Source organism: Papio anubis, chromosome X, assembly GCF_008728515.1.
Source record: "Papio anubis isolate 15944 chromosome X, Panubis1.0, whole genome shotgun sequence".
In the NCBI taxonomy this organism is placed as follows: Eukaryota; Metazoa; Chordata; class Mammalia; order Primates; family Cercopithecidae; genus Papio; species Papio anubis.
Window position 1 is genome coordinate 113,049,318 of NC_044996.1, and position 12,841 is coordinate 113,062,158.

At 35.0% G+C, this 12,841-nt stretch overlaps 1 protein-coding gene across 1 annotated transcript in view; it reads left to right on the top strand.

Moving 5' to 3' along the window:
* DMD (dystrophin) overlaps nucleotides 1-12,841 on the top strand; it is a 2,174,064-nt gene that overhangs the window by 840,396 nt on the left and 1,320,827 nt on the right. The window contains exons 31-33 of the mRNA XM_031660704.1: nucleotides 7,105-7,215; nucleotides 7,617-7,790; nucleotides 10,843-10,998. Of these exons, the coding sequence (XP_031516564.1) occupies nucleotides 7,105-7,215; nucleotides 7,617-7,790; nucleotides 10,843-10,998 (441 nt within the window). The remainder of the gene's footprint in view (nucleotides 1-7,104; nucleotides 7,216-7,616; nucleotides 7,791-10,842; nucleotides 10,999-12,841) is intronic.

Consider the following 12,841-nt stretch of genomic DNA (forward strand, 5'->3'; position numbering starts at 1 on the left):
CTCAAAATAAAGCTTCTGTAAGTATAGGGGCAACGGTTTTGTTCTTACTGTGTGGAATTGAGTAGTAGAAGCTGAACAATGTATTGAATTGAATTAACTAAATGCTATCAACATATAAATAAGATTAAATTTCTTTTTTCCCCCCACAAATGTCTATTTGGAGGATACTTTTATTTTAAAACCATAATTAAAGAGGCAGTATAGCCGGGCGCGGTGGCTCAAGCCTGTAATCCCAGCACTTTGGGAGGCCGAGACGGGCGGATCACGAGGTCAGGAGATCGAGACCATCCTGGCTAACACGGTGAAACCCCGTCTCTACTAAAAAATACAAAAAACTAGCCGGGCGAGGTGGCGGGCGCCTGTAGTCCCAGCTACTCGGGAGGCTGAGGCAGGAGAATGGCGGGAACCCGGGAGGCGGAGCTTGCAGTGAGCTGAGATCCGGCCACAGCACTCCAGCCTGGGCGACAGAGCAAGACTCCGTCTCTAAAAAAAAAAAAAAAAAAAAAAGAGGCAGTATAATTGTTCAAATGGCAGCAACTTTGTTACTTCGTAGTTATTTTACCTTGGGTTTGTTGACATTATTACTTCATTCGTAAATGAAGATGATAAATACTTCTGTTAATATGATTCAGAGATGGAATTAATTATATAAAGTGTTAGTGCATAAGTTCACGCAAATGTCTGCAGTGGTGAGGATACTGATGATGATTTCTTTTCTTTATTTATGTTTTGTTTGCTCTTCTTTGACACCTCTGGTATAAAAGGTTAAGGGACTATGTGTATACTTCGTTTTTTCCTCTACTAACCTTGGAGGCTAAGGGGATGGAGAAACTTTTAAATACATGTACACAGATATGATTACAGATGTGTAGTTTGCACCCTCTACCCTCTCTGAGTATATTCTCATTTTTTCCCCATCAGTTTCCTCTCACAGTAACCACAGTTGCTATTCAACTTTCATCACTTTGACTTAAACTCCACCTTGATTCTCTCCTCTCATCCTCAGCAGATACGTAGGGTTTTGTGCTTATGAGGAAGTGACATGTTATATCGCTGATAACTTATAACTAAATATTTGTGCAAACAACATGGACAGGTATTTTTACATATACTGTCACATCTGATCTTTTTGACCAAAACCAATGTAGTTGACTACTGAAGAAATGAGAATTTCTCAGATAAGAAAACCTCATTGCTGGCTTGCTGTTATCATTCTTGGGCTAGACATGAGGAAATCGAGGTTCGGAACATGTTGATGCTTTGCCCAAGGTGGCAAGAGAGAGCCCTGAAATTTAAATCATGATTAATGTCAACATGATTTCACCCTGATACTCGGAGAGCACCAAGTAGGAAGCATTCAACTTCTTGCATCTTCACATCTTACTTTTGTTTTCTGAGAAAGAGCCACTTCTACTCCTGCTAATATTTTCCTTTGGCCCTGAGCTTTGTGCTTCACTCTGGTTTCCTTGCTTTAAACAGGGTTTTTTTTTCCTAACCAATTATCTTCTTACATTAAAAAAAAAAAAAAATCACTTTATCTGTTGGCTCCTTTCATGTAGCCTTAAAGTATGTTTAAGTCTGATTGACCTGAATTTTATTATGTGTAGAGACAGAAGTCTGCAAAAGTAATTTAAACTGTTTTTGTAAGAATGCTCCTTGTTCCTTAATCAGGGCAGCCCTTAAAAATATGATTTTTGCTCTCATCATCCACAGCCTCTTTTCTAGCTCCAGTGATTGTTGACCACCTCATGTACCCTGATTACTATTGATCCCATTGAACCTATCTGAAACTGACACTGTTAACCTCTCTCTCTCATTCTTAAAATTCTCACATCAATTGATGTGAGATTTTCTCTCTGTTCTAGTTCTTCTTTTCCTTCTCTTTGACTGTTGTTTCTATTTATTTGGTGCTTTTCTTTCCATGTCAGTTAAATTTCTGTGTTCTCCATGGTTCTCGATTTGCTCTCTCTTCCTGCTTTCCTCTAACACTTGAAAACACTGAAAAAAATACATATTATACAAATGTACTGTTTCCCTTTCTCTCTCTCTATACAGACGCACATAGTGATTATTAAAATGCAAACTCACTTCAACATACTGCTGATTTGCAGTCGCATTTCCTTCCTATGAATTTCCTTAGTTATTAGATTAAATATTAGCAATAAAACTACTGTTATCTGTGATTATGATCAATTTCAAATTTTGGAATTCATCTGCATGATCAAAATAGTGGAAACCATTCATTTGGAACATAAGATTATTTAGTACCTGATTTCTACCTCCATTTCTTGTTATATTTTTGCCAAACTCCTTATGCTCTTCAGCGCCCTGTCTCCACACCTTGTTTCTGTTCAACCAGAAATGCTTTTGTTTTTACAACTCCTATATCCTTGCATATCCAGTATGCATATACAGTATTTAGGACTCTTATTTAGAAGTAACAAAATTGAAGTAACTAAAGCAAAACAAATGAGAGAGAAAGATTAGTCATATGGAAACAGTAATGTGTCCTAGAAACCAAGGACAATAATAAAGTTTTGACTCAAGAAGGGACTAATGCCTGTGTTTTGGTTATTTATGGTAGCCATTTATTATTCCTGCTAACAGTTTTGCGGGTTAAGAAAGCTCACATGAATGGTTCTCTTTTGGGGTTTCTTATGTGATTTTAGTCCATTGTTGGCTGATACTATAGCAACCTGAAAGCTCAACTGGGCTGAACATCCGAGATCACTCACTCACATGGCTAGCAGTTGTTGGCTGAAAGCCTACTTGTAATTGTTGCTGAAGCATGTATCCATGGCCTTTCCATGTGACTTAGCTTTCTCAGAGCATAATATGTTGGATGGATTCTAAAAGGGAGCACCCTCAGAATGACTGTTCTAAAAATACAGAAGTGGATTTTGGCTTTTGCTGCCATTACTTTTGGTGTTTTTAGACGCTGGGAATGCTTTGCCCATGCCTATGTCCTGGAATAGGTACTGCCTGGGTTTTCTTCTAGGGTTTTTACGGTATTAGGTCTAACATTTAAGTCTCTAATCCATCTTGAATTAATTTTCGTATAAGGAGTAAGGAAGGATCCAGTTTCAGCTTTCTACTTATGGCTAGACAATTTTCCCAGCACCATTTATTAAATAGGGAATGGAACACATTTCTTGTTTTCTCAGGTTTTGTCAAAGATCAGATGGCTGTAGATGTGTGGCATTGACTTCTGAGGACTAGGTTCTGTTCATTGGTCTATATCTCTGTTTTGGTACCAGTACAATGCTGTAGTAGTTACTGCGGCGCATGGTATAGTTTGAAGTCAGGTAGCGTGATGCCTCCAAGCATATTCTTTTGACTTAGGATTGTCTTGGAGATGCAGGCCCTTTTGGTTCCATATGAACTTTAAAGCAGTTTTCCAATTCTGTAGAGAAACTCATTGGCAGCTTGATGGGGATGGCATTGAATCTATAAATAACCTTGGGCAGAATGGCCATTTTCCACGATATTGATTCTTCCTATCCATGAGCATGGTATGTTCTTCCATTTGTTTGTGTCCTCTTTTATTTTAAACTAAAGAGCTTCTGCACAGCAAAAGAAACTACCATCAGAGTGAACAGGCAACCTACAGAACGGGAGAAAATTTTGCAATCTACTCATCTGACAAAGGCTAATATCAGAACCACCTACAAAGAACTCAAACAAATTTACAAGAAAAAACAAACAACCCCATCAAAAAGTGGGCGAGGATATGAACAGACATTTCTCAAAGAAGACATTCATACAGCCAACAGACACATGAAAACATGCTCTCATCATCACTGGCCATCAAAATGCAAATCAAAACCACAATGAGATACCATCTCACCCCACAGTTAGAATGGCAATCATTAAAAAGTCAGGAAACAGCAGGTGCTGGAGAGGATGTGGAGACATAGGAACACTTTTACACTGTTGGTGGGATTGTAAACTAGTTCAGCCATGGAAACAGTATAGATTCCTCAGGATCTAGAACTAGATGTGCCATCTGACCTAGCCATCCCATTACTAGTATATACCCAAAGGATTAAATCATGCTGCTATAAAGACACATGCACCGCATTATGTTTATTGCGGCACTATTCTAATAACGAAGACTTAGAATCCCAGCAAATGTCCATCAGTGACAGACTAGATTAAGAAAATGTAACATATACACCATGGAATACTATGCAGCCATAAAGGATGGAGTTCGTGTCGCTGTAGGGACGCATGGATGCAGCTGGAAACCATCATTCTCCAGCAAACTATGAAGAACAGAAAACCAAATGCGCATGTTCTCACTGTAGGTGGGAACCTGAACAATGAGATCACCTGGACTCGGGAAGGGAACATCACACACGGGGCCTATCATGGGGAGAGGAGGGAGAGGGGTTGCATTGGGAGTTATACCTGATGTAAATAGCGAGTTGATGGGTGCAGCACAGCAGCAAGGCACAAAATATACATATGTAATGAACCGTTATGCATGTGCCTAGAACTTAAAGTATATGTATAGTGTAAATAAAAAGAAAAAATACAGAAGTGGAAGCTACCAGGCCACTTAAGGACTTTTGCCATAACTGGCACTTGGACTATATTCTATTGGTCAAAGCAGTCAAAGAGTCAACCTAGATTTAAAGAGCTGAAGAAATAAACGTCACCTCTTGATGAGGGAGTGGTAAGAGGAGCATGTACTGTGGGAGCTATTATTGCAGCCTCTTTCCGAAAAGTATCTACAGTCTGGTGTGAGTGGCTCACCTTGTAATCCTAGCACTTTAGGGAAGCTGGGAAGTAGATTGGATCACCTGAGGTGAGGCATTTGAGATCAGCCTGACCAACATGGTAAAACCCCGTCTCTGCTAAAAAGTATAAAAATTAGCTGGGCATGGTGGTGGGCACCTGTAATCACTTGGCTACTTGGGAGGCTGAGGCAGAATCACTTGAACCCAGGAGGCAGGGGATTTGCGTGGAGCCAAGATAGTGCCATTGCACTCCAGCCTGGGTGACAGACCGATGCTCCATCTTAAAAACAAACAAACAAACAAACAAACAAAAACAGACTGCAGCCTGCTATTGGAAACTATCAATATTTTTACCACCTCTATGCATCTACTTCTTCTCTCTCTGTGCATGGACCTTTGCTCTTCCTCAATCCACTCTGCAAACTAGGGATTTCAGAAGCGCAATTTGTTAGCATATGTGACACAATTCCAAGCACTCACAGTTTGACCAGACTTTCTTCTGTCAATTCTAATTTTCTGAGAGAAATTCTGATGATTCTCTCTTGACATAAGCATTTTCCACATTCTGATCACCCATAACATGGAGTTGTCCAGAATTATGTGGCCCAGACATGGTTGTTATTGGCCCATCTTTTTGAGGAGGATTAACATTTCCAGGATGAAAGGCCCTGGTCATAACCCCTCTAAAGCATCTGTTACTCCCAGCAATGCTTACTAATTATTCAAAGTTCTACTTTAACATCAACTCCCTTGTGACATCCTCCATACGAGCATTACTCCACCCTGCATACTTCTATCAAACTTTACAGATTCTGTGATGTTCCTTGCTCTATAAATAATGTCATGCACCTAGATGGATCCCTACTCCCAGATTCTAGGTTCCCAGAATGTATCAATATTTCTCACACAAGGTAGTTGTTCAACCAGAGAAGATCATGTATATGGTAATAAAATAAGATACATTTATATGAGTATTCTCTCATTTGTTTTAAGGCAGAATTCTAACCATTTAGGTAATTCATAACTAATTTGCCTCTATAATTGTTATGATTAATATTCTAAGGAATAATATTAAGTTAGATCTGTGAATTTATAACCTTGCATAAACAGCTCCTTAACCACTTAGCCCATTTTCTTGGTATAATTCTCATTACTCAGTTCAGGGCTATAGTTCTCTCTGGAAACTGCTAAGCAAAACTGATGTTACCTTCTAATGATATGTATCAGAATTTACTCCAATTGGTGTAAATTCACTTACACTGATGTGCATTATACAAAATGATCCACATGATAATGTTATGGGCACTCTGGTATAACTTAGTTTCTTCTCTAAATTATAATAATCTAATAATAACTGAATTTTAAATTAGAATGACTTGACCACTAGCTGATTTTTATGAATTTGACAGAAATAAATAAATAAATGTATTGTTTTGGTATCCACATGCTGCAGAGATCCATGCCTATAACTGGCTCAGAAATTCGTATGTTAAATGCAGAATATACTTTACAGTAGAACTTGCTGAAAAATGTCTTTATTAAATATATAAATATTGAAATGTTTTATAGTTATCTAAAATTCAAAATCAGTATCTGCAGGAAGTCATCAAATATCTATCAGACAAATAACAATACCCATTTGGGGCATTTAACTTCCGTTTATTAAATTCATAGCTTCCCTGAAATTTAACTGAAATATGGCACATGGTGACTGACTAAACAACACTAAGGCCAGGCACGGTGGCTCACGCCCATAATCACAGCACTGTGGGAGGCTGAGACAGGAGAATTGCTTAAGGCCAGGATTTTGAGACAAGCCTGGGTCACCTAGCAAGACCCTGCCTGTACAATGAAATAAAATAAAATACAAAGAACGTGATTAAGGAGTATTTTCCACATGCAATTTTCTCTTTATATCTCATCCCTGTCACAGTTAGCTGAATCTTACAGGTTAACATCTTGTCTTTGGTCAGATTTGAGTGTAACTTCAAAGATAAAACATATCAATTCTACATATAAGATATAAATTGCCTATTGAAAATGATATCTGAAATAGTTGTTATTGACTCAAAATGATTATTGCTTTTCTCATAATAATCCCCTAGGGAAGAAATGAATCATTTCACTTTTGGTAATTTATGAAAGTAAAAAATATTTACGATAATTCCATTTAGGTGATCCACCTGCCTCGGCCTCCCAGAGTGCTAGGATTACAGGCGTGAACCACCACTCTTGGCCAATTTGTGGTCGCTTTAAAGGAAGCTACATGGTAGTGATGGTTTAGGAGAGTTTCTGAATTTCGTCTTCTTGGAAAGTTATTCTTTGTAGAGCATGTTAACTAATAATGCTATCCTCCCAACAGAAAATCCAATCTGATTTGACAAGTCATGAGATCAGTTTAGAAGAAATGAAGAAACATAACCAGGGGAAGGAGGCTGCCCAAAGAGTCCTGTCTCAGATTGATGTTGCACAGGTATATTTCATTTCCAAAACTAAGGAACATGTTTTTGTTTGGCATTATAACATAATCCAGTCTATATTAGACAACTTGATTATTGGCAAGGTTGGATTTGAGGACATTATTTGAAAACTACAATTTGATGTCTAAACAATGAGTTTTTTGCTTTCTACATTTTAAAGATAAAATAGGTTAATTAATTACCTTTTATTTATTATAACATTAAGAAAAAACTGCTGAATTATTCTCCCAAATGTAGGTTTTCTCATGTTGGATGAATGGAAAAATATTGCTTTATTTTGTTTTTATTTTTCTGTATATCTTCAGAAATAAAGGCAAAACTATTAATAAAAATGTGACCAGTTATTGTTTGAAAGGCAAAATTAAATCAGTGCCCTGTTACACTGTCCTTACAGAAAAAATTGCAAGATGTCTCCATGAAGTTTCGATTATTTCAGAAGCCAGCCAATTTTGAGCAGCGTCTACAAGAAAGTAAGATGATTTTAGATGAAGTGAAGATGCACTTGCCTGCGTTGGAAACCAAGAGTGTGGAACAGGAAGTAGTACAGTCACAGTTAAATCACTGTGTGGTATGTATTTCTGTTGGCAAATATGCAGGTACCCCTTGACTTTCCTCATTAAGAAGTATCTGCTCTTTTATAAGAAAAAATTGTTTCCAGATAACCATAATAATTATACTATATAATTTTAAGATTGAGAACAAAAATTGGCACATGTATTGTGGCCTATTCTGTGTGTCTTTTTTGAATCTATAATTCTCCTAAGAACTGTGCAGAATGTAAAAAGATGTTGCTTGTGTTTAATTTGTATGATTCTTTAAATATATTTTAAATGGAAATCTAGAAAGGAAATATATTAATGTAAAAATAGTAACAACAGTACTTGTAATAATCCTAACAACTGCATAAATAATGGATGCCAAATAAGCTAAATGGCATACGGAAGCCACCTTTAATTCTTAAGGCTGATTACCTTAGAGAATTTAAGGACAAACAGCTGGTGAATGGCAAAGCAAGATTCCAATTCAGGTACTCTTATTCCAAACCTTAATAACTTTCCTTTAAACACCAGTAGTGGATATACACTGAAATGCCACGAGACAACACAGAATTAAAAGGCATGGAAAGGTACAAATAGCTTATAGCATAAATCTGATTTAAACTTTGTAATATTGAGCGGTGTCCTATGTTGCTATTATTGGAAGTTGACCAACTAAGATGATTCCTCTGAAAATATAAAGCTGAGGTATGATTGCATCTACTAGAGTAACATAAGTATTATTATAACTCTACATGTACTATCGACCACTAGAGTAGAAAGTCGCATAAAATGAAAACACAGAATGTTGTTAACATTAAAGAGAAAACTAGTCTATTTTGTACTTGGTATTTTAAATAGTGTTTCTACATCTACTCCATAATATCAATGAAAAACAGATTACTTCAGATACATTGTAGTCATATCATCATGACTGGGAAAATATTTTTCTTTTTAACAAATATCTTAAATACATGTTCGTGAAAAATATGAGGTATTCTTATTCAATAATATATTTTCATAACTCAAGCTTCATTTTTTTGTGATATAATTATGTTAATTATTCTCACCCCCAGAAAGAAACTTGGATTAGAAATGATAGAAAGTAGTTAATTGATATTAGATGAATAGGAATAGGAATATATGGGAACATATCCCATCTTAAATTTTGCAAAAAAAAAAAAAAAAAAACCACATAAATGACCCAAGTACATTATTCATGACTAATATTTGAAAAGTGAGCACTTTTCATTCTTTTCTAGAAACAGATCTCTAATGTTACCTTATAAAATATATCTACCAGTAAATATGAGCTGAGAACAATCTCACCTGTGTCCAGCTATGACTGTGCCCTGTGTCAGTATGAAGGAAACTGCTCAAGGCACTTGCTGAATTGGCTTCTGGTTCTGGTTTAAATGTCAGGACCAATTCAAGCAGTTTTTTCATAAGAATATCCTTACACTGTTTAGTGTTTTCATTATTTAAGATGCTTTGTGGTATATACCATAATCATAGTCTTGCCTTCAAGAAATGTTTGTCTATTTATAAAAGTCTTACTGGCATGAACACAAATATAAAAAATATTTCTCCTCTTTGTTTATAAATATTTTATTTGCCTATTGAATGAAATGATGTTAATGGCTAACAGTACCTTGAGGGAACTGTCATCATCAAAATAAAGCATTTAGATTTTTTTGAAGTTCAGAGAGTAAATAATTTAGAAAAATCTCTGATTCCAAATTAGCATAGTTGATTTTCAACATAATAATTAATTTCCGTGTTTCCAGATACACAGATATTTTTATATCTTCTAAGACAAGAGTAAAATGAAATAAAAAATATCATCTGGAAAGCTCAGACAAAAGTCATAATTATTAGTAATAAAGGAATGTTAACATCAGTTGCCGAAGAGAGGATTAATATGGAAATAGGCATGTGACAATCAGATAATTGCCCAGCCTTTACAAAATGTTTTGTTTTAGACCTTACTTTTAAACCGAAAAAAAAATAATAATAATAAATAAGCCTGATTTTTGTTCTAATTCCATAAAAACAATTACCTACTAGCAAGTTTATTTTTTGGTAATACTAAGTACTGATAGTTTAGATTTATGACTAAACAAATTAAAGCAGAGATACATAATGTAAACTATTATATATATATGTATACATATATACACACATATATATTTGAATACATGGACATACACATACAAACACATATATTTCTAGGAAAATAGTTACAAAGCAAAATTAAGACATCAAGTGGTGTTGGAGTGGTGTTGGTGGTATAATTGTGCACATAGCTGTCTTCCAAAGTTATGACACTTGTCTTATGATGCTTTTTTTGTAGCAACCTATTTTTGTGAAACAGTATGCGTGTGCTTTATAGTTGTGATGTACATGTGAATTGTAAATAATATTTTTATATCTGTTAATGTTTTTCATCAGCCCTTCGAAGAAAACAAATTTGAGTAATTCAATTAACATTGAAAATGACCTCACTTTGTTATATATGATACAATATGTATTAAAATTATGATCTAGAAATTTAGTTGTTTTACCTTACTAATATGTAAGTACCGTGAAAACAGCAGCAAATGTGTGCGTTTTGGCCACCACTGACTTCCCAGTGATTCAGATACTATCTGGTTCATAGTAACCACTCAATAAATACCCGATGAATGAGTGAATTAATTCATCCAAATTTATGGCTAGAATTATATAACTCCAACATTTAAAATAGAAGTCATGTAAAATTCAGAATTGACATTTATGTTCATTGAAGAACTAAATACATATATATATGTATCTCACAAGACACACATATATGATTAACTCTCAGTTTAATAAGAATAGCTGCAAATTACACGTATCTGCATGTGTGTAGACAATTAAAAATAGAAATATTAAATCAACAGAAAATGCAAAAGCTAGATATTGACCACTGCTACAAAATGCTACTCTATTAAAATTGTAAGCATGGACTAGCAAGTAAGGGAATCTCTATTTCTTTCTGTTAATAATATTATGAAGTACTTTAACTCTACTGATTATTATGTTTTGTTTTATGTTTAAACTTAGAACTTGTATAAAAGTCTGAGTGAAGTGAAGTCTGAAGTGGAAATGGTGATAAAGACTGGACGTCAGATTGTACAGAAAAAGCAGACGGAAAATCCCAAAGAACTCGATGAAAGAGTAACAGCTTTGAAACTGCATTATAATGAGCTGGGAGCAAAGGTGTGTGCATGCTGAGACCACAAACACTTCTTTCCACTTTCCTTATAAATTGTAAAGCAAGGTGAAGTAAATTATGTATGATTAGAGTCTTAGAAATTCTAAACAACTCTCTCTCTCTCCCTCTCTCTCTCTCTCTATATATATGTATATATATATACACACACACACACACACACACAAAGATGAACATATACACATATTTCCATGTGGAATTCTCATTAAGAAACAATAATTAATCATTGAGGCTCTGCGGCTCTGCTTTTTCAGATTGAAAAATATGTAACGTTCAGGGAGGTTTTTCCTGCTCCATGAGATAGTTATAAAAGGGTGTTTTTATTCTAATTGCTCCTTATTTTCATTATATAAATCTACTTGTGATGACTTGAAGACTGGTAAATATTATAAACTGTATCGATTTATATGTAGGTCTAATGTAGTTAACATATTCTACATAGGCCACATTAAGTATAAAAATTACACAGTAATTATTTCCCCATATGGCCAAGACTTGCAAAATCTATCACACTTGGCTAATAAGATAGCATGGATAGCCAGTTAAGACCTATGGCTCTGTAATTATTTTTGTATCATTGTCCTGATCAGAGTCTCATGATCCCACTCCATCTCACTGTTAATTCAAGATGCCTACATCTCCTCTTTCCAAAACTGTGGGATGTCTAGGATAGTTATCTCACTTCGCTCAACTCAAATATTCTGTATAGATTTAGAGCTTTGATAGTTTAAAATTATGATAGTAAGTAGTCTCTTCACTCTGTTGATTGTTTCTTTTGCTGAGAAGAAGCTTTTTAGTTGTTGCAATAACAGTCATCTAGTTTTCCTCTTGTTGCCTGTGCTTTGGGAGTCAGATAAAAAGAAAATGTTTGACCAGACCACTATCAGGAAGCTTTTACCTGTTTTCTTCAAATCATTTTACAGGTTCAGGTTTTAAGTCTTCAGTCCATTTTGAATTGGTTTTTTATATGGTGTGAGATAAATGTCCAATTGCATTCTCCTGCATTTGGATATCTAATTTCTCAGAACCATTTATCGAAGATAATGTCCTTTTTTCATTGTGTGTTCTTAGCACTTTGGTTGATCAGTTGATCATAAATATGTGGATTTATTTTGGGGCTCTCTGTTCTGTTCCTTTGGTCTATATGTCTGTTTTTATACTACTATCCTGCTCTTTTAATTACTAGAGCATTATAGAATACTTTTGAATCAGGTAATTATGATACCTCCAGTTTTGTTCTTTTGGCTTAAGATTGCTTTGACTATTCTGGGTCTTTTGTTGTTCAAAATGAAATTTAGGATTGTTTCTTTTACATCTGCCAAAAATGTCACTGGAATTTTAATAGGGGTTGCATCGAGTCTGTAAATTGCTTTGAGTGGTACAGACATCTTAACAATATTATTTATTCCAACCCGTGAATATAGGATGTCTTTCCATAAACGGATATCTTACTATTTCCAAAAATGGACTTCTAACATTTTAATTTCATTCTGACTGAAAGAACTGAATTTCATGGAGGATAAAAAGTTACATTTTTACAAGTCAGGCTCTCAACTTTAGTGAATAGAACAACATCACTGATAAAATTGTCTGTCACCTCATCTTAGACAGAAATACAAATGTCCATGTTTGAGAAATAGCTAAGGAGAGGCATATTTCTTGTATCTCACCCTGAAAGTAGATTGAAGGTTATATCTTGAAGATATTAATTGCAAATTCCTTATCATAGAAAATAAATTTTAGAATTAAATTGAAATCTGAAAATAACCATTTTTGTTAGTTGATAGTCTTCTTTTTATATTTTAAAAACCTTCTAATTTATATTTGGTA